Source organism: Spermophilus citellus, assembly GCF_964194105.1.
Source record: "Spermophilus citellus genome assembly, chromosome: 18".
NCBI lineage: Eukaryota > Metazoa > Chordata > Mammalia > Rodentia > Sciuridae > Spermophilus > Spermophilus citellus.
The window spans coordinates 17,296,180-17,323,590 of record NC_138200.1 but is presented as its reverse complement, the minus strand read 5'-3'; the positions used below and the strand labels follow the sequence as shown (position 1 = coordinate 17,323,590).

General features: G+C 47.0%; 2 protein-coding genes across 5 annotated transcripts; both read right to left on the bottom strand.

Moving 5' to 3' along the window:
* Positions 1-29: 29 nt before the first annotated feature.
* CLIP3 (CAP-Gly domain containing linker protein 3) lies at positions 30-12,421 on the bottom strand (the record flags this gene model as incomplete). The annotated part of the gene is made up of 13 exons (XM_081273994.1): positions 30-1,105; positions 1,416-1,488; positions 2,190-2,254; positions 2,449-2,572; positions 2,642-2,785; positions 4,065-4,193; positions 4,340-4,475; positions 6,822-7,058; positions 7,914-8,032; positions 8,396-8,557; positions 8,743-8,836; positions 8,920-9,059; positions 12,256-12,421. 13 exons carry the CDS (start codon positions 12,419-12,421, stop codon positions 1,051-1,053), a joined length of 1,644 nt encoding a protein of 547 aa, XP_081130120.1. The 3' UTR covers positions 30-1,050.
* THAP8 (THAP domain containing 8) lies at positions 12,343-27,411 on the bottom strand. 4 transcript variants are annotated; one of them, XM_081273996.1, is made up of 5 exons: positions 27,193-27,332; positions 18,372-18,399; positions 17,251-17,443; positions 16,581-16,982; positions 13,330-15,157 (listed from the first exon to the last, which is right to left on the bottom strand). In XM_081273996.1, coding segments are annotated over exons 1-5 (762 nt in total). In that variant the 5' UTR covers positions 27,194-27,332; the 3' UTR covers positions 13,330-15,019. The 4 variants fall into 4 exon arrangements, with proteins under 4 accessions (XP_081130123.1, XP_081130122.1, XP_081130121.1 ...); XM_081273997.1 differs by lacking the exons at positions 13,330-15,157; positions 18,372-18,399 and adding an exon at positions 12,343-12,482 and having other exon boundaries at positions 27,193-27,411; XM_081273995.1 differs by lacking the exon at positions 18,372-18,399 and having other exon boundaries at positions 14,426-15,157; positions 27,193-27,411.

Here is a 27,411-nt window from a genome sequence, read left to right as displayed (position 1 = left end):
GAATACATTTCCCGATTGCAGTCTCCTCCATCCCAGGTACAAGGACCTCATAATTGGGTTTTCCTGGGGGTTTGCGATTGGACTTTTAAATTTGGGATTCCCTGGGGATTTGGGGATTCCATGATTTGGGTGTCCTGGGAGTTAGAAATTTGGGATCTTCTAGGGGTTATAGGACTTGGGGGCACAGGGGTTCTTGGGACATGTATACTCTGGGGTGTGGGATCCCCAGAGTCTCAGAATGGGGTCTCCAAATTTTGGGGTCCCCCAAAGGGGGAAGTCATTATTTCAAAAATAGAGAATTTTCTGGGAGCCTGGCCAGCACAGAGGCTGGAGGCCATGTGGGGTGGGCTTCATACAAGGCACTGGGGGTTTCTTGAGGGTACAGAGGGTAGGAAGACTTGGGGGTCCTGTAATTAGCACTTCCAGGACTGTTTTGGTGTCTATAAATTGGGGGGGTGACAGTGGGCTAGTTAAAGTGGGTCTTTTCTTGAGGGGTAAGAACAAGGGTCTTTGTTCATGGAGAGTCTTTGAAAGGGGGAATGGAATGGAAGGGCTTTGGGGTGACCATGGGATCACGGAATCTTGAGGGCAATGATGTTAAATGGGGATAGTGACATGGTCTATTACTCTGGAGTTGTGACCTATGTTTATTACAAGGAGAATCAGGGAGAGTCTTTGTTAATGGGGGAATTTCTGATCCACTGATGAGTGACTCAGAATGTCCTGTTATGGAACATTATATGGAAAGGATCAACCATAATTTGGGGTGATGCAGAAATCTGTTAATTAGGGTTCTGCTCTGAGGGGCTAGGATAGGGACTAGCCTGAAGGTGCTACTTAGGGAATCTTTTTCTGGGTGATATGGGGTCTGTATTTGGGGGGCAGGTTATCATGGGGATCTGTTAATAATGGGACCTCAGTGATTGAGGGCTGGCTAATGGGGGGTCTCTATTCTGGATGTGTTACTGGGAATCTCAGGGTGACTGGGGGCTCCTTGTGTCAGGAGATGCTAGAAGGTACTTCTTTGTCTCTGTCAGGTATCCAGGGCCTCTAAGACTGCATCTCTGCCCTCAGCATCCATGGAAACCAGCAGCAGAAGAGCAATCTAAAAGGAGAAGAACCTGGTCAACCATGATTCAGGATGCAGGGACATCTGGTTCCATCACCCCCTAGTCTTTGGGATTCTGTTTCTGGCTTTGCATTCTTAGGCTTATGTGCAGTGGAGGGTGTTCTGCTTCCTTAACCTGCCCCCTAAGAGGTGTCAGCAAAAGTCAGGATTGGGCCCTACACCCTAAAGACTGTTTCTAGGTGTGCTTACTAGTCACAACTTCTAGCTTCTATTTCAATCCCCAACTAGAGCCCCAGACCCTAGTATCCAACAGTCTTGTGAATGCCTCTCCCTCTTGGCCACACACCTGGAGATAGAGTTCTCTGACGCAATGTCCTTTGGAGTCCGGACTGTCGTGAAGGTGCGTTTGGGCTGTGTCACTGGAGAGGAGAGCAGGGTGAGAGGATGATAAACTCACTTGTGTCCTCAATACTCACCTAGAATCCTTGTCATTAATATCTATCCATGTCCCCAGGACCTACCTGGATTCTATGTTCCCAATCCCCATCTGAACCTCTTGTCGATAATACCTTCCAAGTCCCCCTATACTTACCCATGTTCCCAAAATCCACTCAACCTATATCCCTGATGCCTTCTATAGCCTTGTTTTTTGATTTTGTACGGTTTTAGTTGTTGTTGTTGTTGTTGTTTTGGGTGCTCGGGATTGAACCAGGGCCTTGCACATGCTAAGCAAGTGCTTTACATCTGGGTTATAACCTCTTGTCGATAATACCTTCCAAGTCCCCCTATACTTACCCATGTTCCCAAAATCCACTCAACCTATATCCCTGATGCCTTCTATAGCCTTGTTTTTTGATTTTGTACGGTTTTAGTTGTTGTTGTTGTTGTTGTTTTGGGTGCTCGGGATTGAACCAGGGCCTTGCACATGCTAAGCAAGTGCTTTACATCTGGGTTATAACCCTAGCCCTCCAAGCCTTGTTGTTAACTTCCTCATACCCTATAGCACCTCATCTCAACATTTTCCTGGGCTGACTCTTGTCATAAGCATACACCTGAAAACCCATGACCCTTCTACCATTCCCAGACCCACATGCCTCCCCATGTTCAGCCCCCAACTCACTTGTCACTTGATGTACTTTTTTGGCTCCAACACTGTCCCCAGGGGGATCCGTAGACCCACCAATCCTGGGGAGACACAAGGAATGGAAGAAATCAGAGCCACAAGAATTCAGGGTCTCTCTGGAAGGTGAGCCCAGAGGAAAGGGCTAGGGTGTGGGTGATAACTACAATGTCCTGCTAGTCCAAGAGGAAGAAACCAACCAAGGGTGGATTAGGACTGTGGGTAGCCCCCTGGGTCAGGTGTCAGAATTTGGGCTCACCTCTGAATGCGGGATGCTGGTGCAAAGACTCCATGCCTCGGGGGGCAGGTGAAGTACCGGACACCAAAGACAGAGCCATCGTGCTTGCCTGTGGGCTGGTCCAGCTCAATGCCATACCAGTAACCTGTAGCAGGAAGGTGTCAGGATGCCCCAGAGCCTTGCCTGTCCCCCAGCCACAAATCCCTGTCCTCACCTGGAGCAAAGTCTGTCTTTCCATAAAAGCGCACAATCCCCTGCTTCTGGCCTGCCACAAGGACTTGGTCTCCAACTTCAGCCTTGGCCCCCTCACGCTGCTGCAGGCTGCCCAGAGATGGGGACGATGGGGACTTCTTCTTGCCTGTGAGGAGATGGTAAGGGGAAGATGGGGCCTCAGATGCCAGTTTTGGGGACCCCCATGCCACCTGGAAAGTCTCAAGATAAAAATTCTGTCCTGGCTCCAATCACAGGAACTTTAGTGCCTTCCACAGGATTAGGGTAGGGGATGGTATTTGGGTTTGAAGGGAAACTGAATCTCAGATGCCAGAGAACTAGGAGAGAGGGGGCCTTTAGACTTGAGTGGAAACTAAGCCACAGAACCTAGAGAATCCAAAAATCTTAGAACTGAGGATATAAAGGCCAAAGGAAAAACTGAGGCAGAAGTCGTGAGCCTAGAAACTGTCCTTTTAACAATGCTAGGTTGTGGCTCACTGGTAGAATGCCCTGGGTAAGATCCCCAGGACCACAAGAAATAAAAAATTAGCCAGGTATGGTAGCACGTGCCTGTTATCTTAGTTACTCAGAAAGGAGGCTCCCAAGTTCAAGGCCAGCCTGGGCAATTTACTGAGAACCTGTCTCAAAATTTTAAAAAGGCTGGGAATGCAGCTCAGTGGTAGAGTACTTGTGTAGCTTATGTGAGGCCCTAGGTTTGATCCCCAGTGCCACTAAGTATATAAATAAATAATAAAACGAAGTCTGGACACAATAGTGTCTACATGTAGTTCTTCTTCTTGCCCGTGAGGAGATGGTAAGGGGAAGATGGGGCCTCAGATGCCAGTTTTGGGGGCCCCATGTCAAGACCCCAGCATTCAAGAGGCTGAGACAGAAATTCAAAACCAACCTGAGCAATGTAGCAAGACCCCTGTCTCAAAAATCAATCAATCAATCAATAGTGAAATAAAATGAAGGGGGATTTGGGTCTGAGAATAAGTAAATCAAGTCATAAAAGCCATAAACCCCTGGAACAAGAACTCCCAGAAAGAGTCTTCCCCAATTTGGGGAAGACTTTGGGCTTGAGGGGAAACTAAGTAGAAGGCAGTGAACCTATGAGTCCTTTCAAGAACTGGGTGGGGACTGGGGTTGTGGCTCAGTAGTAGAGTACTTGCTTAGCATGTGTGAGGCACTGGGTTTGATTCTCAGCACTGCATATAAATAATAAAATAAACAACAACAACAAAAAAAGAACTGGATATGGCTACTCCTGAGCCAAAGGGAAAACTGAGTTAGAAAAGCCAGGAATTCAGAGCCTATCCTCTAAAACTAGAGTTTGGGCCAGAGGAGAAACTGAGTCACACAAACTGAGCTATCCACAGAATGTCCCCATGACTGGCTCTTCCTACCCCTAATGTTCCCCCTCTGACCTTTGTGTTCCCTTCGGCCTTTGCCAGTAACACGGGAGAAGTCCATCCGGGGAGTCCGGGGCGTGGAGGTGACAGACGAGGGGGGTGCATCCACTGCTTTGGAGATCTTGGACACAGAGGCAAAAAGACCTGCGGGGACAGAGACTAGGCTTGGTGTTGTTCAAGCCTCTGCCCCTGGCCATGCCCTCAACTTCCACACCATTACCTAGACTCTGGCATCAGAACTACTAAATGGACCCCCATCCCCACCCTCCTGGATGCCAAGTGAGACTGACCTTGCTTGGGAGGGCAGATGAAGTACCGGACACCCCCAACACTGCCATCATTCTTGCCCTCGGGTTCATCCAGCTCCACGCCCACCCACTGGCCGCTGGCAAACTCCGTGGTCCCACAGAACCGCAGTGTGCCCGTCTGAGGAGACAAGGGAGGTATGACTTGGGAAGGGACCCTAGGGAGGACCACTGGCACACAGGAAGCATGGTGGTGGGGTGAGTGTACGCAGGAATACTGGGCTCAAATCTCAGCTTCAACATCATCATTTACTGGCTATCTGACTTAACTTCTCTGTACCTCAACCTCCCTATCTGCAAAATGGGAATACCACTCTTACCTACTTGTAACATCCTGTCCAATACAGTAAATAACCACTAACCAAGTATGAAAATATATTTTTTTAATATTTATTTATTTTTAAATATTATTTACTTTTTAATTGTGGTTGGACACAATATCTTTATTTTACTTATTTTTATATGGTGCTGAGGATCAAACCCAGGGCCTCACACGTGCTAGGCAAATGCTCTACCGCTGAGCCACAACCCCAGCCCTTAATATTTATTTTTTAGTTTTAGGTGGACACAACATCTTCATTTTTATGTGGTGCTGAGAATTGAACCCAGTGCCCACACATGCCAGGCGAGCACACTATCACTTGAGCCATATTGCCAGCACCAAAATTTTTATTTTAAATTAAGTTAAAAATTAATTTCCCCAGTCACACTAGCCAAATATATATATATATATATATATATATATATATATATATATATATATAGAGAGAGAGAGAGAGAGAGAGAGAGATAATAATATAGATATAGATATAGATATAGAGGGGATTGAACCCAGGGCACTTTACCACTGAGCTACATCTCAAGTAAAAATTTTATATTTAAAATTTTGAGACATGGTCTTGCAAAGTTGCTGAGCCTAGTCAGGAACTCATGATCCTCCTGCCTTAACCTTCCTAGTCTCTGGAATTACACGTGTGCACCACCTGCCTGGTTCTGATGGATACATTTTTAATACAAGTAAAGATGCTTAGCTGCAGACAATCCTCCATGAGTGTGGTTACTAGGATTGTGTGAGTCCCTCTCACCTCCATACCTCAGTTTTCTTTTTTTTTCTAATGGTACTGGGGATAGAACCCAGCCCTTAGTTCCTTATCTATAAAATGAACTAACTTGGGCAGATGAAGTACCAGACACCCCCAGTACTGCCACTGGGGTGTAGCTCAGTGGTTGGGTACTTGCCTAGAATGTGTGAAGCCCTGGGTTCAATCCCTAGTGCCATTAATTAAATAATTAATTACAAAATAGGCTAATAGTGTTGATTTTGGAGGGTTGACATAGAGACTAGAACAGGCACACAAAGAACAATTAGTGTATACCAGGTTTTAATTCATTTAACCTTCATACAAAGAGGGATCAATGGCCTGTGATGCAGTGTTTCAGACCCCTCCATCCCCCCAACTTCTCTCCAGTCCTATGCCTCTCTTCACCATGGGTCTTCATACTTGCTGTTTCCATATCTTTGTGATATGAACTTCTTTGTGAGGTGAACTTTTTCCCATCTCTGCTTGGACATTACCCAAAGAAGCCTTCTGAGACCACCCAGTTAAAATAGCTCCTGCTTCAAGCCAGACAATTTAAATCTATCCATCTAATGGTTTTCACAATACTTTCTGCTTCCAAAAATAATTTTTAACCATAGTGTACTTTACTGACTGGCTGACTTTTCTTCACTAGCAGTGGCGCTTCATGAGAGCAGAGCTGGAGCAAATGCAGCCCTCTATCCTTAAGGACACACTGGGCTCAGCACAGAGCCTGAAGGACACTAGCCAAAAGAATGAAAATTGGGGAGCTGGTGTTGTGGTTCAGTGGTACAGTGCTCGCCTAGCATGCACAAGGCACTGGGTTTGATCCTCAGCACCACATAAATGTAAAATAAAGATGTTGTGTCCACCTAAAACTAAAAAATAAATAGTAAAAAAAAAAAAAAGAATGAAAGTTGGAATGCCCAGATGAGTCAAGATTCTCGACTCCCTCTAACTGAAACCCTTTCTCCTCCCCTTCTCTTCATCTTCAAGTTGGGTGCATACCCCAACACTTCCCTGAGCACTCTGGCTTTATACTGTCCTAGTCAAAGTCCTGTCCACTCTAAGAATGGAGATGGGAGCTGAGAAGGGACCTTAAAACTCTAGAAGCCACAGATACACAGAGCTATGCTGATCACTCTGCTCATTTCAACCATGACTGCTCTGTGCTGTCCTCGTTTGGGGATGGGTCTATTTCTCCCTCTAAGCCAACAGTTCAGCACAGAGTGAGGCACAGAGGAAGCATTGACAGAACAATTGTTAGATGGAATAAAGAACTGTGTGAATGACTGAAAGGTGGGCAGACAAAGAGGACAGTCTGTTTGCAACCAAACACCCAGCTCTGAGGGATGAGGGAACCGCCCCCTCCAATACTGATCTCTGACCTTCTGACCATCCAGCAGAACACGGTCTCCTAGATGCAGGCCCAATGCGCTGAGCATGAGATTGCCTGGGACGTTGTCATAGTTGGGTAGTGTCACCTTGGGGAGGGCACACGATAGTGGTACAGCCTCTTCCAGCAGCGTTCGCAGCTCTTTGGCCACCAGCGCAGCCTCTGCCTTGTCCAGGGACATGTCCATAGGGTCTGGGACCACCTCAGCTGGCACCTGCCCCTTCCGATTCTGTGGGCCAATAGGAAGAGAGGAGACAGGAGCTCAGGGGTACAGGCTACACTCCCATGAGGGCTACCAGCCTGAGTGAAGCTGGGACAGGACTACATCATGCCCTGGGCCAGCATGGGAATAAGAAGGGGTGGGGCATTTGGGTGCAGACCCCCAGTGAGTCCACCCCTGTGGTCCTGAGCTGGGGATGTGTCAAGTAATGCAATGTAGCATTGGGGATGGAGCCTACAGGGAATGAGGATGGTACTGCAGGTCATGCCCTTGGGGAGCTTATGCTTTGGGCACCTTAAGCCTGTAATGGGGCCTTGGGAGGTGGGTGGGCATGAATACTGAGAACAGGCTCCTATGCTATAGGCTCAGATATCAAACTGAGCCAATAGGGAATGAGGAGAGAACAGGGGCACAGGCCCTGTGATGAACCCCCAGGATGCCAGGGATATTGGGACCTGATAACAGAAAGGGATCAAAGATCATATTGAGGGCTTATAAGGGGCCCAAACCTCTCATTCACTGAAGGCCTAACTCCACTTTCCTCATGATTTCAACTGCTGTCTGTACAAAGCCACAGGGTCAGCCAGGATTGAAAGAAAAGATATCCTTGCTGAGTGCCTCTGGGAAAATCCTTGAATCTCTCTGCCTCAGTCTCTTGGTTGTAAAACAGGGCTTGTGACGCTTCACCTGATGAATAATGAACTCTAATATCAGCTATCATTTCATTTGTTGAATGTGCAGATCGTTTTTATAACATTTTAGGAGAAATACAAGTGGTCCTCGTCCTCTACAGTGGCCTGTTGGAGGGCAGTGGATGGAGGGAGCAGGGAAGAGGATAGCAGGGCTGGGCCAGAGTGGCAGTACCCTCAGCGCTGGGTTGGCGCCATGCTCCAGCAAACATTTGGCCGCGCCCAGGCACAGGTTGGAGGCAGCGATGTGCAGGGCTGAGCCGTGGTTGAAGTCACTGCACGTGGAGTTCACTACTGGGAAGTGGGCGAGAGGAGGGTTCTGGGTGAACGTGGTGGGAACCCAGCCCTCCTCTTACCTCTGGGTTCCTCTCTTATCCCTCCCCAGGCCTCCCAGCCTCTGCCTCTGCGAGAGCCCCGCCCCTCTCTTCTATGCTCCGCCCCTCCTATCCCTGAGGGTGGGGCCCACTGACAGCGCCCTGCCGGCTTCCACCTCCTGCTTCGGGCTACCTCCTGCATCCTAGTCCTCTCCCCTTCCCAGCCAGGCCTCAGTTCTGCCCCGTCACTCCAGGTCCCTCTCACCCCAGGTCTCTACCTCTCTAAACCAGGTCCTCGAGGCGCCCTCCCCCTTCTCCTCTCAGCCAGGCCCCTCCTCCTTACCGCGTGGCCGTGCGCCCTTCAGCAGCACCCGTACCAGGTCGGGCACGTCAAAATAGGCAGCGTAGTGAAGAGCGTTCATATTGGTCCAGCGACTGCGCAGGGTAACATCGGCGCCCAGCGCCAGCAGCTGCTGGGAGAGACGCACGGCCGCCGCAGGGTCCCCTGCACGACAACAAGGGTCAGCTTGGAAGTCTTCCAGTAGAGCATGCACCTAGCGCGTGGGGAGAGCCTGGGGCCTCATGGTCTACACTTCGTGTTATTAGGGCCTGAATTCTGGGAGGTTTTGCGGGTATCAGGGCTAGAGGCTTAGGCTTTGGGGCTCAGGGCTTGGGGGTTTGGGCCCTCACCGACTCCATGGGCCCCAGCCTTGCATGCATAATGGAGCAGCGTCATGTCGGTCAGCCCATCACGATCATTCACGTGGCAGCCTCTACGCAGAATCTGGGAGTACCAGGGAACGGGAGGGTTACCCAAACATGTGAGGGGCACATCCCCTCCCCCCTAACTTCCCCCTCTGTTCCTACCTCATTGCCGATGACATCTATCTTGTGCTGGACTTGGGGCACCCACTGACGCACGATGGCGAACAACTCTGGAATGGTGGTCTGAGGGTCAAACAGAATCTCCTGGCATGCAGGGTCATTGGGATCGAAGAAGGTGAAGGCTAGGGTGGAGAGCGGTCCAAAGTCACTCTAGGCAAGCTGGACCCTCTCTCCCCTGTTCCCCCAACCCTAGGCAGGGGAGTTCAGTCTTGCCTTTAAAAGCCTCTAACTGGTGGCACACTAGCCATAGTCAACCCACAGGCATTTTCTGAGTGGCCAGCATGAGGTTCTAAAATCTGAAGGTTTCATACAAAAATCTGGATGCACAGTGTCTTGAAAAATTGAAAAATCAGGCAGTTTTCATAGGGTAGCAAACTCTAGTGCAGTACCTTCTGGTCTGCAAGCCTAAGGATGCTGCTACCACTTGAGGACCCTGTTATGCTGTCAGACTATGGTCACAGTGTGGACAACTTGCCAGAATTTTATTTTATTTTATTTTTTATTTTTTCGTTGTCATTGGACCTTTATTTAATTTATTTATTTATATGTGGTGCTGAGAATCGAACCCAGTGCCTCATACACGCTAGGCGAGTGCTCTACCACTGAGCCAAGACTCTAGCCCTGCCAGAATTTTAAAAAATTTATTGCAGAAAGCCCAAAGACTAGTTTTTAAGAAAACTCTCAAATTTTTCAAATATTGTGTAGAACATATAAAATGTCTCTAAGAATGAGCAGGATCCAATCTGTGGCCAGCCATCATGGTGGCCAGAGGGACATCTAGTTCCCTGCATTAGATTTTGATGAGTGTTGTTATCTGGGGGTAATGTCAGCACCCAGCGGGGGCCTTGCAATGGCAGATGTGTGAGCTGAATGAATGAGTAAGTGAAGGATCAGATCATACACAGCCCGGGGACAGGCTGTGTAGAAGGTGACTCAGGAATCAGCCTGTGTGCTCCTTTTTAAACTCCATTCACACTGCAGCCCTCCCTGGCTCAGAACCCTCCTCCCCTGGCTCCCATCCTACTCAGAGTACAGACCAAAGTCCTCCCGCTGGCACAAGGCCCTGAGCAATCTGGCCACCTCTTTCTCTGCCCTCTCCCTCTCCCTCATTCCCCTCCAGCCACATTGGCTGCCTTCTGTCCCTCTGATGTGCCAGGAAAATTCCTGTCTCCTTGCACTTGCTATTTTCCCACCTGGACAGTCTTCCTTCAGATCTCTTGAGTCCCCCCACCCCGCCCCAGAGTGCCCCATCTAAATCAGCACCCCTGCCCTTCTCCAGCTCTATTTTAATCTTCTTATCATAGCACATATTGCTATTAAACATGATATGTTTACTCCTTTCTCTCTTCTCCCTCTTTCTCCTCCTCTCTTCTCTCTTTTTTCCTTTCTCTTCCTTTCTTATTGCCCTCGCTTGGATAGAAGCACAATTTCTGTTCTGCTTGCCACTCCCTTATCCCCACAGCTGGGCATAGCAGCCAGCATGCAGTGGCTACTCAGTAGATCTCTGCTGGATTAATGTACAAATTGAACAAACAGATATATAGTTTTCTAAGGAGTTCACCTTAGCTTTCTCTCTGACTTGGACCACATTTCCAGGTTCCTTCACATTTTGTGACCAAACCCTCCCTTGCTCTATAAGCAGGATTCCTTGGGGGGCCCAGCTTAGACACTCTGACTGCCCACTGGACCACAGGCTCAAGCCACATACAGTTGCATTTCCAAAGGAGATTTTCCAGTTTTTCCCCACAACTCACGCTCTCAGAAAACTTTCCTATTTTTCTGCCAGACTGAAATGAACGTGTCTCTCCAATCCACCAATAGTGGGTGATGCATCCATAGATGCCATCTCTCCTGCCCTATCCTGGTGATGCCAACTCTCTGAACCAAGTGCCTAGTCGCTGAGCCTCATAGCTGCTAGGGATCCCCAGTCAGCATCTTCTAAAACCTCTCTCCTACATCCAACACTGGCTGCACTCCACCTCTCTACCCAGAAGCCAGAGGGAGCTTTTAAAATTATAAATCAGGGGCTGGGGATGTGGCTCAAGCAGTAGCACGCTCGCCTGGCATGCGTTTGGCCCAGGTTCGATCCTCAGCACCACATACAAACAAAGATGTTGTGTCCACCGAAAACTAAAAAATAAATATTAAAAAATTCTCACTCTCTCTTTAAAAAAAAAAGAAAGAAAATGTGGTATAAAATTTAAAAAAATTATAAATCAAACCTGCCACTTCTTTGCTTTTAGACACACTGAGCATATATATGTGTGTGCACAGATACACACACACACACACACACACACACAGCTGTTTGTGTGTGTGCCTGTCATACTTAGAATATATCCAAAGTCCTTCAAGGCCCTTCCAGATCTTGCCCATGCCCTCTCACCTCAACTCTGATCACTCTCCAAATGCAGCTCTATGATCTTTCTGTTCCAAGCTCAGTTCTGCCTCAGGGCCTTTGCACTTGCTAGTCTCTGCCTGGAACTCTCTCCAGCTCTCCTATGCTTTGGGTGTCAGCCTAAATGTCACCTAATCAGAAAGACCCACCCTGACTACTTGGTTTCAAGCAAGAGGTCCCCTGGCCCTTATCTATTATAACTTTACCTTTTATTTCTTTTATAGCATTCACTCTGATCTGAACTCATCTGATTTATCTGTTCACTTGTTTAGTCTCTCCTGAGAACAGGGGCCATGCCTTGATTGTTCTTCATCAACATCCAATTACCCAGCATAGAGCTCATTACAGGATAGTAGCAAGCAATAAATAAATGATAGATACCTTCAGTTTCTCCAATAGGACACTCCCAGATCCCACCTCACACTCTCCTACCTTAGATCCTTTACTCCTGAAGTTATCTCTCCATGGACCCTCTTTTCCTGATCTTTTAGTTAACCCAAGGGACCACATTTTAAAAATATCCTGCAGCATCCTGTTCTTGGCAAACATAATTATCATGCTTTGTAATCATATATTTATATTTTTAATACTTATTTGTGTGGTTGTCATTGATTTCTCTCAGAGCAAAGATAGCTTGTCTTATTCTGTGCTGTGGCCCCAGCTACTAGCACAGAGCCAGATCCGTAGTGGCTCTTCCAAGATTTGTTTGTTGAATGACTACATGATAGAATTATGTGTCATGAACCAAATATTAGGATCATTCCAACTCCATACTCCAATGGGTGAATATACGAAGGGAGGGAGGTCCAAGACTCTGGACCGCCTCAGAATCCCCCCACCATCACCACCAGCAGAGTTCAGCTATTCTCCCAGACCACCCAAGTCTCCATGCCAGATTCCAGGGTGGGGATAGCAGTTACCGTAGTCCTTGGGGAGGGGTGCAGGTGCCGATGGATGCACAACAGGCTTCTGTCGGCGCTCCTGGGTGGGGCTGGGGGCTTCGGGGACGGGCTCATCCTCTTCCTCCTCTTCTTCCTCCTCTCCTCGGGGTGGAGGGGCCATCGGGGCAGGATCTGTCTTAGTCATGGTCCTCGATGGCCCTCAGTGGTGGGCGGGCACAAGAGTCAGGGGCGGCCTGCAGGCAAATCTTGGAGGCAGAGGTCAGCTAGAGAGGGTGCCCCAGAGACCCTGGGTCCAAGCCCTCAGAAACTCCCAAGGCCCCTGGTGGTCCCCGTGCCCCCAGCTCTGGATCTTGGAGAACCATAGGGCCTCGTTACCCATCAGAGAGCCCCGGGATATGCGCCCAGCTCCTGCCTCCTGCACCAGGCCCAGCCCCCCATTCTTCTCCCGCGTCAGGCCCCTCAGTCTCGGCCGCCCCCTCTCGGGGTTTGTTTATCTCGGGATGCAGGATGCTTCGCCCCTCCCCTTCTCACGGGCCTCCGCGCTTCCCATCTCACCTCGGGCGGACGGGGTTGAAGACCGAGGCTGAGACTGAGGAGACCGCGGAGTAATGGGGTGTCGGTGTCGGGGGACGTGGTAGGGGAAGAGAGGGAGACAGAGAGAAGGGGACGAGGCCCAGCAGCCGATCGGGGGTGGGGGTGGAGAGGGAGGGGCGCTGGCGGCGCATGCGCGGTGGCAAGGCGCGGGGGAGGAGATGCTGGGAGGCAGCTCGCCTGGATGAAGGCGCTGGAGGCAGCGACGCCAAGGGGCTAGACCCCGAGCACCCGAAGAGGAAGAAGGGACTGCCACCTGGAAGGGTGTGAGGCACCGAGGCAGGAGAGAGATGAAGCAGAGACCTGGGGGCTGGGGGGGAGAGGGGCGGCAAGGCGACACGGGTCTTTTTATCCATCCGCGCGGTGACAGAGCCCTCTCCCAGGTCTGCGAACCCGGCCAGTTGGGACAGTGGTCTCTGTGCCGTGCTGATGTTGTTCCCTCTCTCGGAGCTCAACGCCATGCTTACCCTCTATGAACGTCTCAGAGGGGTCTTTTACATCTCCATCACATTTGTCCTTATAGACAGTGCTCATCAGCACTTCCTCAGGCCGAGAGTTCGAGTTGCTTGCCCATCAGTACACAGCAAGTGGGTGAGGAGCTAAAATTTGAAAGCGGGCAGTTCGTTGAGTCTGGTTCTTAATCACCAAGCTACATGACTGTGCAGTGAAGGCCATGTGATGATAGCAGTGTCTAGAAGACAGTTCTGTCAATGGATCTCTTCTGAGAACCTGTATCTCTTGGAGTAAGGCCTCTTGGAGCCAGCCAAGGGTCCTGGCTCAACCTCACTCCTGATTTGACTATTACCTGCTCTGCCCCAAATCACCCCAGCCTGTGTGACTGCCTTGTGCCCCTCATACTGGGCAGGCCCAGTACCTCTGTCTCCAAAATACTTCCAGAATTTTATCACCCAACTCCAGGCCCCTATCCTGGTCCATCCTTCATCCTCTCCCACCTCAACAATGGCAGCAGCATCTTCTCTGTTCTCACTGCTCTCCCCACCCCACCTGACCTTTCTTCCTACCCTGCAGTCACAGGAACCTAACATGTATCACATCAGGGTACTCCTTGACTCAGAAACATCTGGCTGCACCTCATTCCAGGTAAAAGCCAATGCTCCCAGCCACAGCCCATAAGGCCCTAGGTACACTTGCCCACCATGTTTCCAATCTCTCCTCCTCTCACTCTGCCCACTCCACTCCGATCATACTGGCCTCCTTGCTTTTCTGCACACCAGGACCTTTGCATTGGCTGTTCTGCCTGGAAGGCTTCCCCCAGGCCCTTGCATGGTTCCTTCTCTCCTCTCATTTGGGGTATTAATTGTTTGCCTTTTCAGTGACACCTCTGCTCTATCTAAAATTGCACCCTGTCCCAGCCAGCCCCTTCCCCACTTTAGTTTTCTTCAGAGCAACAGTGCCCTCCTCCCTCCAATGCCTAGACATTAGGTCCTCTGCAGATCTGTTCTTGCCCTGGAACACCTGCCCACATGCCCTACAGGTTGACTCTTCCCACCCAGGTTTGTGTTCAAATGCAGACTTCTTAGAGAGCCCTCTCCCCCAAACTTCCTCTCCATCATATTTTTTTTTTTACATTTTTTGTAGTTGTAGATGGATAGAATGCTTTTATTTATTTTTATGTGGTGCTGAGGATCAAACCCAGTGCCTCACACTTGCTAGGCAAGCGCTCTGCCACTGAGCTATAGCCCCAGCCCTTCAATCATATTTTAATTCAGTTTTCATGGCACATATCAGTCAGAAGTGATCCAGTTTATTGGTACACTAGTTCACCTTCAACTCAAGCAAAATGTGAGCACCATGAGGGCAGGGATGGTTTTTAACTGTGTCCACTGCCATGTCCCCAATTCAGCAGCAGGCTTGGCACAAGGTGCCAAGGGCTCTTTGGAACCGGTACAGAACTCCCCAAATGACTCCTTTTCTGCTGATGTTGTTTTACTAACTGCAGAGATTTGAGCTGGGGGTGGCAGGGGCTGGGTACCCAGGGGGATAAGGGTTTGGGGCCCAGTCACCTGCAAGATTCAAGGGATCCCTAGAAGTGGGGAGAAGAATCTAGGTACTTGGGGAAAGCACTGCTCCTCCCCAGGCATGGGTGATAGGGCTGGGCCAAGCACATGTGTGATGGGCTCTCTTCTTCCATCTTGCATCTGCTGTCCCTTGACATTGTCCGTCCTGACCCTTAGGCACTGGGTGACTGGGTGTCCAGCTCAGGCTTGGCATCCAGTGTGGCAGGTGCAGGATCTTGGGCAAGGACCACAGCTATGTCAGGCCCTCCACAGATGATGGTGAAGGTTTGGGATTCCTCAGATCCAGGCAGCTGAGCCATTCCAGGCAAAGAAGCAGTAGAGATGGGGAACAAAGGGGAGCAAGGGGGAGGAGATTGAGGAACAGACAGAAATGGTGAGGACCAACGGACATCAGAGAAGGAGGGGGTGTCAGAAAACAGAGTGAAATGTGATGGGAGACAGGGAAGCAGATGTGAAGCCAGAGACATTCATGGGAGAGAAAAGAAGTGTGGAGAAATAGGAGAGAGATGTGGAAGGACAGGGACATGGGGAGATGGATGTGAGTGTGGACAAAGACATTGATATGGAGGGCAAAGAAAGATGCAGATGCAGAGAGACATGGGCAGATAGGGACACAGGATGAATGAGTAGGAAACAGGGATTGAATGGGGACAGGGGAGGCAGAGAGAGTGAGTCAGCCCAGGGCAGGCTCCATGGAGAGCTCCAGTCCAAGACTGAATTGTGACCCAGCCCCATTGTCCCTCTGGGTTCCAGGCCATAGCCTCAAAGCCCCCAGGGGCAGTCACACTGCAATTCCAGCTGACTGCTATTACCTGAGAATATGAACCCTGCACTGCAAGATCTACTGAGCCTTCAGGAAAGATTAAAAGTGATTTTAAAGCACTGTTGAGGCCAAACAAATTATATCTGGAGGTCATGTCCAACCCATTAGCTGTCTACCTGAGACACTTCAGCTCCTTTCTGAGCCCCCCTCCTCTTGTCTCCACAGCTCTGCCTGGATGCTTGTCCCATCCAGGTAGGATTCTGAGTGTGTGGGTGATAGGTTGAGGCCCTCAAGCTAAGCCCTAGTTTTTAAGCAGGGGACGGACATGGTCAAGCTCTGATTTTTCACCCTTCCCTCAACCAAAACAAAAAACAATCCAGTAGTAAAATGTATGGATAAAGAGCTTTAGAGAGAGTGGGGGAGACCATAGTAAAAGGGTTGTGAATTTAAGCTAGACAGGGGCTGAGAAGGGAGCTTTCCAACAGGACAGCAGGGCTTCTTCTGGTGCTTTTGAGTTCTGGCTGCTTGACTTTGGGCAAGTTACTAGACTGTTCTATGCTGCAGCTTTTTCATCTGGCAAATGGGGAACAACAAGAGAAACAAGATGGTAGTGAGTTTTCAATAAGTTATTAAGTATGTGTCTGGCAGGAAGTGAGAACTTCCTAAATATTATTCATAAATGGAGCAGCCATTACTCAGCTCCAACCAATAGTTGCCAGATTGAATTTATTTTTCTTTTTTTGCTGAGCTGGGGATGGAGCCCAGGGCTTCCCGCACGCTAGGCAAGCTCTGTAAACACTGAGCCTCATCCCCAGCCCCAGATTCTTTCCCCCACCCCCTAGAAAAACGAGCAATTGGAAACCTGAATGAAATATTGGGATTCTTAAACATAAATGTGCAGGCCAGGCAAGACGCCCTGGACGCCAGTCCCAAGCCCCTGTGCCACTCACCACGCGAAGCTGGCCCTGGTGCGCCCGAGCCTGCAGGCTCTCCGTGCGCAGCTGCAGCGCCAGCTGTTCCAGAGCCTGGAGCTGAGCCTGGTGCCGCTGGTGGCGCCGCTGCAGCCTCCGCACCCGCCGCTGCAGTGCTCCCAGCACCGCTCCCAGTCCCGCCCGTGGGTGCTGGGTAGAAACTCCAGTCCTCCGCCCTGCAGGAGCGGAGGGAAGGGGCAGGGGGGTCAGGAGCACGGTGGACGCAGCCTTGGCGCTGTCAGCTGCAGGCCCCAGCACCACTACGTGCACTGGGCCAGAGGCCGCAACCGTGGACTCCCGGGGGAGTCCTGCCTCCTGTGGCGGGGGAGGAGGAGGAGGAGGCGCGACTGGCTTCTGGGTACTTCGGGTCCTCCGCGGGCTCTGGAAGACAAGGCATAGGGTGGGGATGGCCCTTCAGGGCCAGACTCCAAGAGGCATTTCGTGGGGAGGTTAGGTCAGTCTCTAAGGGGGACTTCCCTAGGGTAAGATGACTTCAGCCAGGAACTTCCTAAGGAGAGAAGGGCAGAGGGGCAGACCTGGGGAAGGACTTCGCTTTGAAAGGGAAGGCCAGGTACCAGACTCTAGGAATTGGGTCCCAAGTAGGGAAGGCTGGGGATCAGACTCCACTCATTGGACATCCTGCACTCACCTTGGCTGGCGGCACCCGGGAGAAGATGGAGGGCACCGCGTCTGGCCGCAGGTAGCGCACGCCCCAGCGCCACTGGAAGCAGGAAGGTGTGAAGTGCTCACTGCACAAGTGCTGGTGGCAGCTGGGCACCCAGTGCTCCCGGCCCATGCATCGCAACCAAGCCTCTAGCCTGGGGCCGTCCTTCAGCGGGAACCTGCAGAGCGGTGGGATAGCAGGGTCAGCGCTACAGGTCCCCACCCACCCCTCTCTGAGGTACCTACCTATACCTGAGATCCCTGGAAGTCTCTGTCTTCCATCCACGCTTTCTCTACCTCACTCGCTTCCCAAATGTGGGCTCCACATCCAGCAACTCCCTCTCTCTCCTTCACGGAATCTCCCAGTTCTCCTGGCTGGGTTGTGGTAACAGCCTTCTTCCTGGTTTCCCTGCCCACCTCCACTCCCTACCCTCAGGTTACTTCACATGAACCTAAAGGAGTGGTCTATAAAAGCAAACATCTAGAGTAAGAGAGATCCTGCTGTCAAGTGAAAATGCTTCTTCCACAACCATATGGCATGTGAGTCCGGGTTACAGGCTGAGAGATTTAAGAAACACCACCCAAATGCAGGATGTGGACCTTGTTCACAAAAAAAAAAAATTCAGTAAAAAGCCATTTCAAGACACCTGAAAAAAATAAAACAGAAATTGGGTATTTGGTAATTGTAAGAAATTAAATTTTCGAGGTGTGATAATGTATCCTTCTAAAACAGGATTCTGACCAGACTTGGTGGTACACACCTGTGACCCCAGTTACTCTGAGGAGGCTGAGGCAGGAGAATCACAATACAAGCCCAGTCTCAGCAACTTAGTAAGACCCTGTCTCAAAATTTAAAAATTTTAGCCAGGCTTGGTAGCAAATGCCTATAACCCCAATGGCTTGGGAGGCTGAGACAGGAGGATTGCAAGTTCAAAGCCAGCCTCAGCAAAAGTGAGGTGCTAAGCAACTCAGTAAGTCCCTGTCTCTAAATAAAATACAAAATAGGGCTAGATGCCCCTGAGTTCAATCCTGGTACTGCCACCCCCCCAATATTTTTTTTTTAATTTTAAAAGGGGCTGGTGATATAGGTCAGTGGGACATACTCACTTAACATCCCTGCTTTCCACTCCCAGCACTGCAATAAACAAATAAATACAAAATAAAAGTCTTCTGTTAGAAAAACATTCTGAAATTTTTACAAGTAGAAGACCTGATGTCTGGGATTTACTTTAGGATTTTTTGTTGTTGTTGTTGTTATTGTTGCTTCTTTTTTTAGGTCCTAGGGATCAAACCCAGGATGCCCTGTGTGCTAGAAAAGTACTCTACAATTAGCTACATTCCCAGCCCTAGGATTTACTTTAAAATGTGAGGCAAAAAACTTTGAGGTGTGTGGGGCAGGGAAGTGAAAAAAGACCAGCAAAATGTACTCTATTTTTTGTGTGTGTATGTTTGAAAATAACCTTTAAAGATTTATAAGCAACTCAACAATAATAAAAACACAACTTAATTAAAAATGGGCAAAGGACTTGAGCAGACATTTCTCCAAAGAAGATATACAAATGGACAACAAGCATATGAAAAGATGCCCAATATCACTAATGATTAGGGAAATGCAAATCAAAACTATGATGAATGTTACCCCCAACTATTGGAATGGCTACTGCAAAAACAATAAATAAATAAATAAATAAATAAATAAATAAATAAATAAATAAATAAAATACAAACAGAAAATGACAGAGGATGCGGAGAAATTAGATCCCTGTACACTGCTGGAAACACAAAATGGAATAGCCATTATGAAAAACAATATGGCAGTTTCTCAAAAAATTAAAAATAGAATCACCTTATGATTCAGCAATCCACTTCTGGGTTATACTCAAAACAAGTGAAAGCAGGGTCTTGCACACCATGTCCAAAGCAACTTAATTCACAAAGCCAAAAGATGAACACGTCAACTGACAGGTGAATGGATAAACAAATGTGGCACATATTATACAATGGGATATTATTTAGCCTCAAAAAGGAAAGAAATTCTGACATATGGTGCAACATGGATGAACCCTGGGACCATTAGAGGAATTAAAATAAGCTAGTCACAAAGAAGAATACTGATGCTTTCACTTTTATGAGGTCTTTAGAGTGGTCAGTTCACAGAGACAGACAGTAAATCGGTGGTCACCAGGGGCTGAGAGAAGGGGGAAATAGGGTATTGCATAGTGGGAATAGAGAAATTCTTTTTTTTTTTCTAATTTACCAACCAAAAAGTTCTGGAGATTGGTTATACAACAATAGGAATATACTTAACATTGCTGAACTGTACACTTAAAAATGGTTAAGGGGCTGGGGATATGGCTCAAGTGGTAGCGTGCTTGCCTAGCATGCGTGAGGCACTGGGTTCGAGTCTCAGTACCACATAAAAACAAAATAAAGATATTGTGTCCACCTAAAACTAAAAAATAAATATTAAAAATGACTAAGATGGTCTATCTTATATAATGTGCATTTTACTACAATTAAAAATAAAATTTTAGCGGAGCACAGTGGCACACACCTATAATCTCAGTAGATCAGGAGGTTGATGTAGGAGGATCACAAGTTCAAAGCCATCCTTAGCAACTTAGCAAGGCCCTAAGCAACTTAGCGAGACCTTGTCTCAAAAATAAAAAATAAAAAGAGCTGGGGATGGAGCTCAGTGGTTAAGAACCCCTGGGTTCAATCCCTGGTACCAAATAAATAAATAAAAGGTTAAAAACATTTTAGCAAGGGCCGGGGTATGCTTAGTGGTAGAGCACTTGCTTAGCATGCATGAGGCTCTGGGTTCAAGACCTAGCACCATGAAACAAAAACAAAACATTTTAAATAGCTGCTGCAGTATATTGAGCTCCACAGAGACAGCACCAGGGCATATGAGAGCCAGACATGCACTAGGTAACTCTGTACCTTGCTAAGAAAAAATACTAAACATGGGCAAAGGAGATCCTAAGAGGCCAAGAGCAAAACAGCCTCACATGCACTCTTTGTGTGAACTTGAACTTGATAGGAGGAACAGAAGAAGCCCCCAGAGTGTTATTCTAAGAGTGCTCAGGGAAGTAGAAGACAATGTCTGCTAAAGAGAAAATGAAATCTGAAGACATGGCAAAGGCTACAAGGACCATTATGAAAGGCAAATGAAAACCTCCCTCCCTCCTAAAGGGAAAATAAAAAAGAAGTCCAAGGATCCCAATTCATCCCAGAGGCCTCCTTCCACCTTCTTGTTCTATTCTGAGTATCACCCAAAAATCAAAAGAAAACATCCCAGCCTGACCATTAGTGATGTTGCAAAGAAACTGGGAGAGATGTGGACTTAACACTGCTGCAGATGACAACAGAGAAAAAATATGGAAAAAAATTTATTACTGCCTATCAAGTTAAAGGAAAACCTGATATAGCAAAAAACAGCATTGTCAAAGCTGGAAAAAATAAGAAAAAGGAAGAGGAGGGAGATGAAGAGTAAAGGAGTAGGAGGAGGAAGATGATTCTAGTGCAATATTTTTCTTGTCTATAAATCATTGAATTCCCCCTGTATACAACTCACTCTTTTTAAAGAAAAAAATTAAACTGCAAGTCTGTGTAAGATTTGTTTTTAAAAAGTATTCAGTGTCTTTTGGTATAATTAACACACAAACAAATATGCCTTTAGAGAGCTCTGTCCTTGGGGTATTTTTTTATAAATACCTTTATTTTATTTATTTGTCTGTATGTGGTGCTGAGGATCAAACCCAGGGCCCGACACATGCTAGGCAAGCGCTCTACAACTGAGCAACAACCCCAGCCCCTTGTGGTATTTTTCAATAGCTACTCACCCAGCCTAGTACAGTGTGGGTTGTAGACCGGCATGGAAACTTAAAGCAGGTTCTTGTAGTGCACTGAACAAATTAGTTATACATGCAGAGAGTAGTTTTTCCATCTTCAATTGGGTCTAATGCAGCCAAATAATTATTCTGTTAAATGAGTACTGCTCTATAATTGCCAAAAAAAAATATATAGCTGTTTTGTTGACATTCTGAATGCTTCTAAATTCATTTTTAATTAAAAGAAATGTTTTAAAAAATGAACTAAATAAGAGACTTCTCAGTGGGTGAAGATTATCTGATCAGACACCATCTAAAGGGACCCCACTGCTCCTGTTTCCTGGTGCTATTTGTCCCCAACATCTGTTCTTGCCCTCTTAAGATAGTAATACACTCTCTAGTCAGACCTGGGATCAAGGCTATCCACAATAAAGACCTCATTTTCCAGCCCCATTTGCAGCCAAGGAGGCCACATGACTAAGCTCTGGCTAGTCTGTTCTATAGCAGCTGCCAGGAACTGTGAGACATTAAATGTTTATCTTAAGCTGCTGAATTTGTGGATGTTTTGTTATATAGCATTAGATAACTAAAATGTTCATTCATGTACATGAATCTGCACAATGTTTTTCATATCTATGACATTACTTAATAGTTAAGTTAATTTTAAGATTAACCAACATTAGCTGGGTGCAGTGGCATACACCTGTAATCCCAGTGGCTCAGGAGGCTGAGGCAGGAGAATCGCAAGTTCAAAGCCTGCCTCAGCAACTCAGCAAGTCCGTAAGTAAGACCCTGTCTCAAAATAAAAAAGGTCTTGGGAGGTGGCTCAGTGATTAAGGAACCCTGGATTTAATCCCTGGTTAAAAAAAAAAGAATAATTAACTAACATTAGGTATTAAATATACTTAAAAGATACCACAATACACTACAATTGAAAATGGAAAACCAGTATCAATAACATAAACAAGGGCTGGGTCTGTAGCTCGGTGGCAGAGTACTTGCCTGGCATATGTGAGGTACTGGGTTCAATCCTTTGCACCACAAAAATAAAGACATGCTGTCCATCTACAACTACAAAAAAATTAAAAGAAAATGTTTAAAAAAAACATAAACAGAAGCTAGCCATAAAAAACATCAGAGTGTACAACAAGCGTCTTGAAAAATTGTGCTTTAGGGGCTGGGGTTGTGGCTCAGTGGTAGAGCGCTTGCCTAGCACGTGTGGGGCACTGGGTTCCATCTTCAGCACAACATAAAAATATAAATAAAAAAATAAAGTTATAAAAAAAAGTAAGTTGCTTTTTAAAGAAAAAGAAGGAGGGAAGGGAGGAATGGAAGAAGGGAGGGAGGTTATTTTTAGGGAGTAGCTGGATGGAATGGATAGAGATAGAGGGGTGCAAGACTTCTTAGACAAAACGCAGAGAAGGGGGAACAGCTGGATAAAACCACTGAGAGAAGAGCTGTGGCTCCCAAAGGGCAGAACCCAGGGCACATAGCCAGGGAGTATGGATCCCTTCAGCCTCTTCTGGGATCCACATATACCCATCAGCCTGTTCTTCCTGGACACTGCATGAGACCTAATGTAGCAGCACTTCTATCCCCACCCGCTCCCCAGCAGGGACTGGCAACTGACTACTGTAATATCCATTCTCTTCTTTTTCCTTAAAAACAAAACTCCAACTTTGAGGCTATAACCTGTCCTGCTAAAAGACTGCACTTCCCAGACAAATCTGCAACTGGGGGGGGGGGGGGGATCATGTGGTATGGGACATCTTCCAGATGCCTAACACAGAAAAGGGATGCTCAAATAAAATAAGAGTAGCTCACTGGGCAAAGAAGGAAAGCGAATTATCTCAGGAAGCCTTTCCCTAATTTGGTCTGGTTTTTATTCTCTCTTGTTCCTCTGGATAGCAACATTTTTTAAAAATTTATTTATATGTGATGTTGAGAATCGAATCCAGTGCCTCATACATGCTAGGCAAGTACTCTACCACCCCAGCCTCATGGAGAGCAACATTTATATTGAGTAATATTCATCTCTAAAAACCTACTGAAGGGCTGGGGATGTGGCTCAGTGGTGGAGTGCTTGCTTAGTATGTATAAATGTGAGAGGCCCCAGACACACACACACACACAAAAAAAACTAACGCTAAGCAGACAGCAAGTGTTTGCCTTTTTATTGACTATTTTGGTTTTGCTGGTTATCTTGTCTAGAGCATAGGGTGGCATATGCTGCCAGATCTTTTCTTCTTAACTCAAGATTTCTGCAGGGTGGTTAAATGAATAATTAATATGCTACATTTCCCAGCCTCTTTTTGTAGTTGGGGGTAACCAATGATGAAGAAACCACCATTGGATGGGGTTTCTGGGAAGGCCTTGTAAAGGGGGATGACTCAGTTTAGTTTTTGCTCTTCTTCCTTTCCCTTTTCTTCCTTCCAGGAATGGTAGGGCATATGGCTGGAGCATTGGCAGCCATTTTGGATAGAAGCCACATGTTAAGAACGAGAGAACAAAGAAGACCCTCATCTCTGATGACTGTGGGGCTGCCATCCCAGTGCTGGTCTTCCAACCTCCATACTTGTTTTATGTGAGGAAACATATTGTTCAAAATTTTGCTGCCTCTCCCCACAAGAAGATTATACATCTCAGCTCCATGGACAGGTGGCTTCCCATATACTTGCTTTGGCCAAAAGAATGTAAGTGAAAATGACACGGACCACTTCTAAATATAAAATTTAACAGAAGCCACTATACTTTCTCTTTTCTTTCTCCTACAAACCAGCAATATTCCAAGTAGGGACAGTTCCCTCCATCTGAATCTTCAATTAAGGCACTATAGAGCAGGCCCACAAATGACCTGCAAAGAACATAGCATGAGCAAAGAATAAATCTTTGTTATAGTAAGCTGTGGAGATGGGGAGTTTGCTATGCAGCGTAACTACCATGCCAATTCCTATGGCCCTCATAATTTGTTTAAGCCACTATTATTTCAGGATTTTGTTACTGCCAGTCAGATGCAATTCCTGATAGCCCCCCATTAGTGATGACTGTCACTTGTCTATGAAAGGCCCTAATTCAGAGCTAATGAATGTTCTCTTTGGTTGCCAGGCAGGCTTTCAAGTTTTCTGGTAGCCACTTCCCTCAATATGTTTCACCTTGTTTCCCACCTGGTACTCATCCCTCTTCTGAATCTCATCAGAAAATGCTCCTTCTCTTAACTTGTAGCTAAATGGCTTCTGTGAGACTAACTTAGGTTGGGCCTTAAGGTGGATATGGACCAGACTGTGAAAAACATCCTGAAAGTCATTGGTGGGTACCAATGAAGACATGAACTAATTTTTATAGCAATCTTGCTGCTATGTACAGTTGTCATCCTTATTCTCATTAATATTATTATTACTTATGAAACACTTAGAACAGTGCCTGGTGTATGGGGTGCTACCCAAATTTGCTGCTGTTGTTGTTGTAAGGAAGGCCACAGTGGAAACAGGAAGACCAGCAAGCAGCTATCTCAGTCTCTCATTAAGAGAAAAGATGAATGGGCCAAGTATGGTGGCACATCCCATAATCTCAGCAATTTAGGAAGCTGAGGCAGGAAGATCACAAGTTCAAGGCCAGCCTGGATAACAGTGAGACCCTGTCTCAAAATACAAACAAAAAAGGGCTGGTCTCAATCCCCAGTGAAAGAAAGGAAGGAAGGAAGGAAGGAAGGAAGGAAGGAAGGAAGGAAGGGAGGGAGGAAGGGAGGGAGAAAGAAAGAGAGAGAGAAAGAAAGAAAGAGAAAAAGAAAAAAGAGAGAGAAAGAGAGAGAGAAGAGAGAGAGAAAGAAAGAGATAAAGAAAGAAAGAAAGAAAGAAAGAAAGAAAAGAGAGAAAGAGAGAGAGAGGAGAAAGAGAGAGAAAGAAAGAGAGAAAGAAAGAAAGAGAAAAAGAGAAAGAGAAAGAAGAGAGAAAGAAAGAGAAGAAAGAAAGAACGAGAAAGAAAGAAGAGAGGAAGAAAGAAAGAAAGAAGGGGAAGAAAGAAAGAAAGAAAGAAAGAAAGGGAAGAGAGAAGAAAGAAAGAAAGAAAGAAAGAAAGAAAGAAAGAAAGAAAGAAAGAAAGAAAGAAAGAGAGAGAGAAAAGGATCATGAATAACTTCTGGGTTGTATATGCAGTTCTTTAATGTTTGATCCCTCCCCTTCCATGAGTCTGTCATGGCAGGAACAGATTAGTTGGGGTCATAGATTGGATACAACAGGGTCTTGCTTGCTTCTCCACAAGACACTCAACAGTTACTGAATTAATAAGCAGTGCCAGAGTGACATATTTTAAAAAGCAAATCTGGATGATTTAAGTTTGAAGAATCCTCTGCTCTCCTCTACTCTATACCGAAGTCCCTCAGAGGAGAGCTGGGACATGGACTGCTGGTTTCCTGGAGACTTCATTTGAAATCCAATAATCAAAACCCATCAAATAAATATCTACTGGACATCCACTATGTGTCAGAAACAGTTCTAGAGGCTGGGGACACAACAGAAACAAGGCAGACAAAATTCCCTGGCTTTAAAGAGCTTAGTGACATTCTAGTGAGAAAGACAATGAATAAATACCTAAAATATGTGATATGATAGATAATGATGTATTTAAAGGGAAATTAAGGTAGGAAGCAGACAGGGAGGGTTATGTGTATTGGAAGGCAATCACAATTTTACATAGGGTGGTGGTCATAAAGGCAAGAACTTTTCAGAGGGAATAACTGGCATAGGCAAAGGCCCTGAAGCAGCAATGGAACCCTGGCATGCTAAATGAACATGGAGTAGGCAGTTGTCACTGAAGCAGAGAGGCAGGAAGGAGGAGATGAAGTTATACAGGTAGTGGGGAACCAGCTCTTGTAGGATTTTGTAAGCCTGCTTTTTTACTCCATCAGATCTCATCTTGTTTTTTATAGTAAGGTGTGGGCCAGGGGAGGGATCAGAGTAGAAGAGGGCCCTGAACTGGGCTGGGGTTGTGGCTCAGCGGTACAGCGCTCGCCTTGCACATGTGTGGCTCTGGGTTCAATCCTCAGCACCACATAAAAATGAATAAATAAAATGAAGGTATTGTGTCCAACTACAACTAAAAAACAAATATTAAAAAAAAAAAAGAGGGCCCTGAACTGATTTAGGTCTAGGTTCCCTCTGGCTGTAGATGGAAGAGACTTGGTGCCAGCAGGGGTGAGAGTAGGGAGACCAGTGAAGAGACTATTAATAGAGTTAAGTTGAAGGAGGGAGTTAGACAAGATCAGATTCTGGATAGATTCTTAAGGGAGAGCCAATAGGATTTGCATATGGACAGGATGAAGAATGTTCCAGCCCACTTAGGCTAAGATGACCAGACAAACCTGTACTCATTTACCATAGCAAAGAGGGCGTTTGCATACCAGAGAGTCTTGCCAAACAAAGGAAAACATAACATATCTGGGTTTGGGGGAAGAGTGAAATTCAGGTGAAATATAAATGAAGCAGTGTTTAGATAGGTTCAAAGCAAATCAGAACTCTGTGTAAAGGGATCAATATTAGGTCTGGATTGCAAAGTGGGACTAGGTCCCGTCTCCTTGGAAGCACTAAAATTTAGATAGCTGTGGGATATTTGGTCTGGATATCCCTTTTCTGAAGCTTTGAACCTGGGCTATAGATTGAGACCGCTTTTCTCCATTCCCCCCCCCCAGGGTGTTGGGGATCCAACCCAGGGCCCTGAGCTACAATCTCCAGTTCTCCCTGCTATTTTTCTGTGTTGAGGTGACTTAGCTCCTCCAGAGTTAGCTATTAAGATAGGAAAGACTGTGAAAGGTTTAGGGAGATAAGAAGCTCAGCTTCAGATATATTGAGGTTGAGATGCCTCTAATGAGTGGAGATGAAGAATGGACATTTTAAGTTATAGAACCTCACCTTTCCTTACATCACCGTCTCCCTTTTCTACTCGTTCAGTTCATTACCTGTGTCTACCTCTGCTGTTTCGCCCATTTTCACCTTCCTACACCCCTCCTGCAAGACCAGATGCCAAAAACAGCTGCATTTCTCCTTGGGCCCCGCCCCTTCCAGGCCCCGCCCCCTAAAGCCCCGCCCCGCGCTTGCGCTCACTTGTAGAAGCTCACTGGGCGGTTGTCTGATCCCAGTTGGCCCGCAGTGTTAGAGCAGTTCGGAGCCCTGCAGTACTTGGGCATGGCTGTCCAACCCGGTTGCTTTTTGCTCGGTCAGAGTCCGCACTTTACTTCTCGCCGGGAGCAGCCGATTTCCGCCCCTCCCGAGCACTCTCCTCCTGCCTCACGTGACATCCTCGGTGTCATGTGACAGGGGTGT

Excerpts from the sequence above, each read along its gene's own strand:
- THAP8 (XM_081273995.1), bottom strand. The coding sequence starts at position 27,275 with ATGCCCAAGTACTGCAGGGCTCCGAACTGCTCTAACACTGCGGGCCAA. Across the intron at positions 17,444-27,192 it reads CGCCCAGTGAGCTTCTACAA|GTTCCCGCTGAAGGACGGCC; the intron begins GTGAGCGCAAGC and ends ACCGCTCTGCAG. Across the intron at positions 16,983-17,250 it reads CCCGGGTGCCGCCAGCCAAG|AGCCCGCGGAGGACCCGAAG; the intron begins GTGAGTGCAGGA and ends CTTGTCTTCCAG.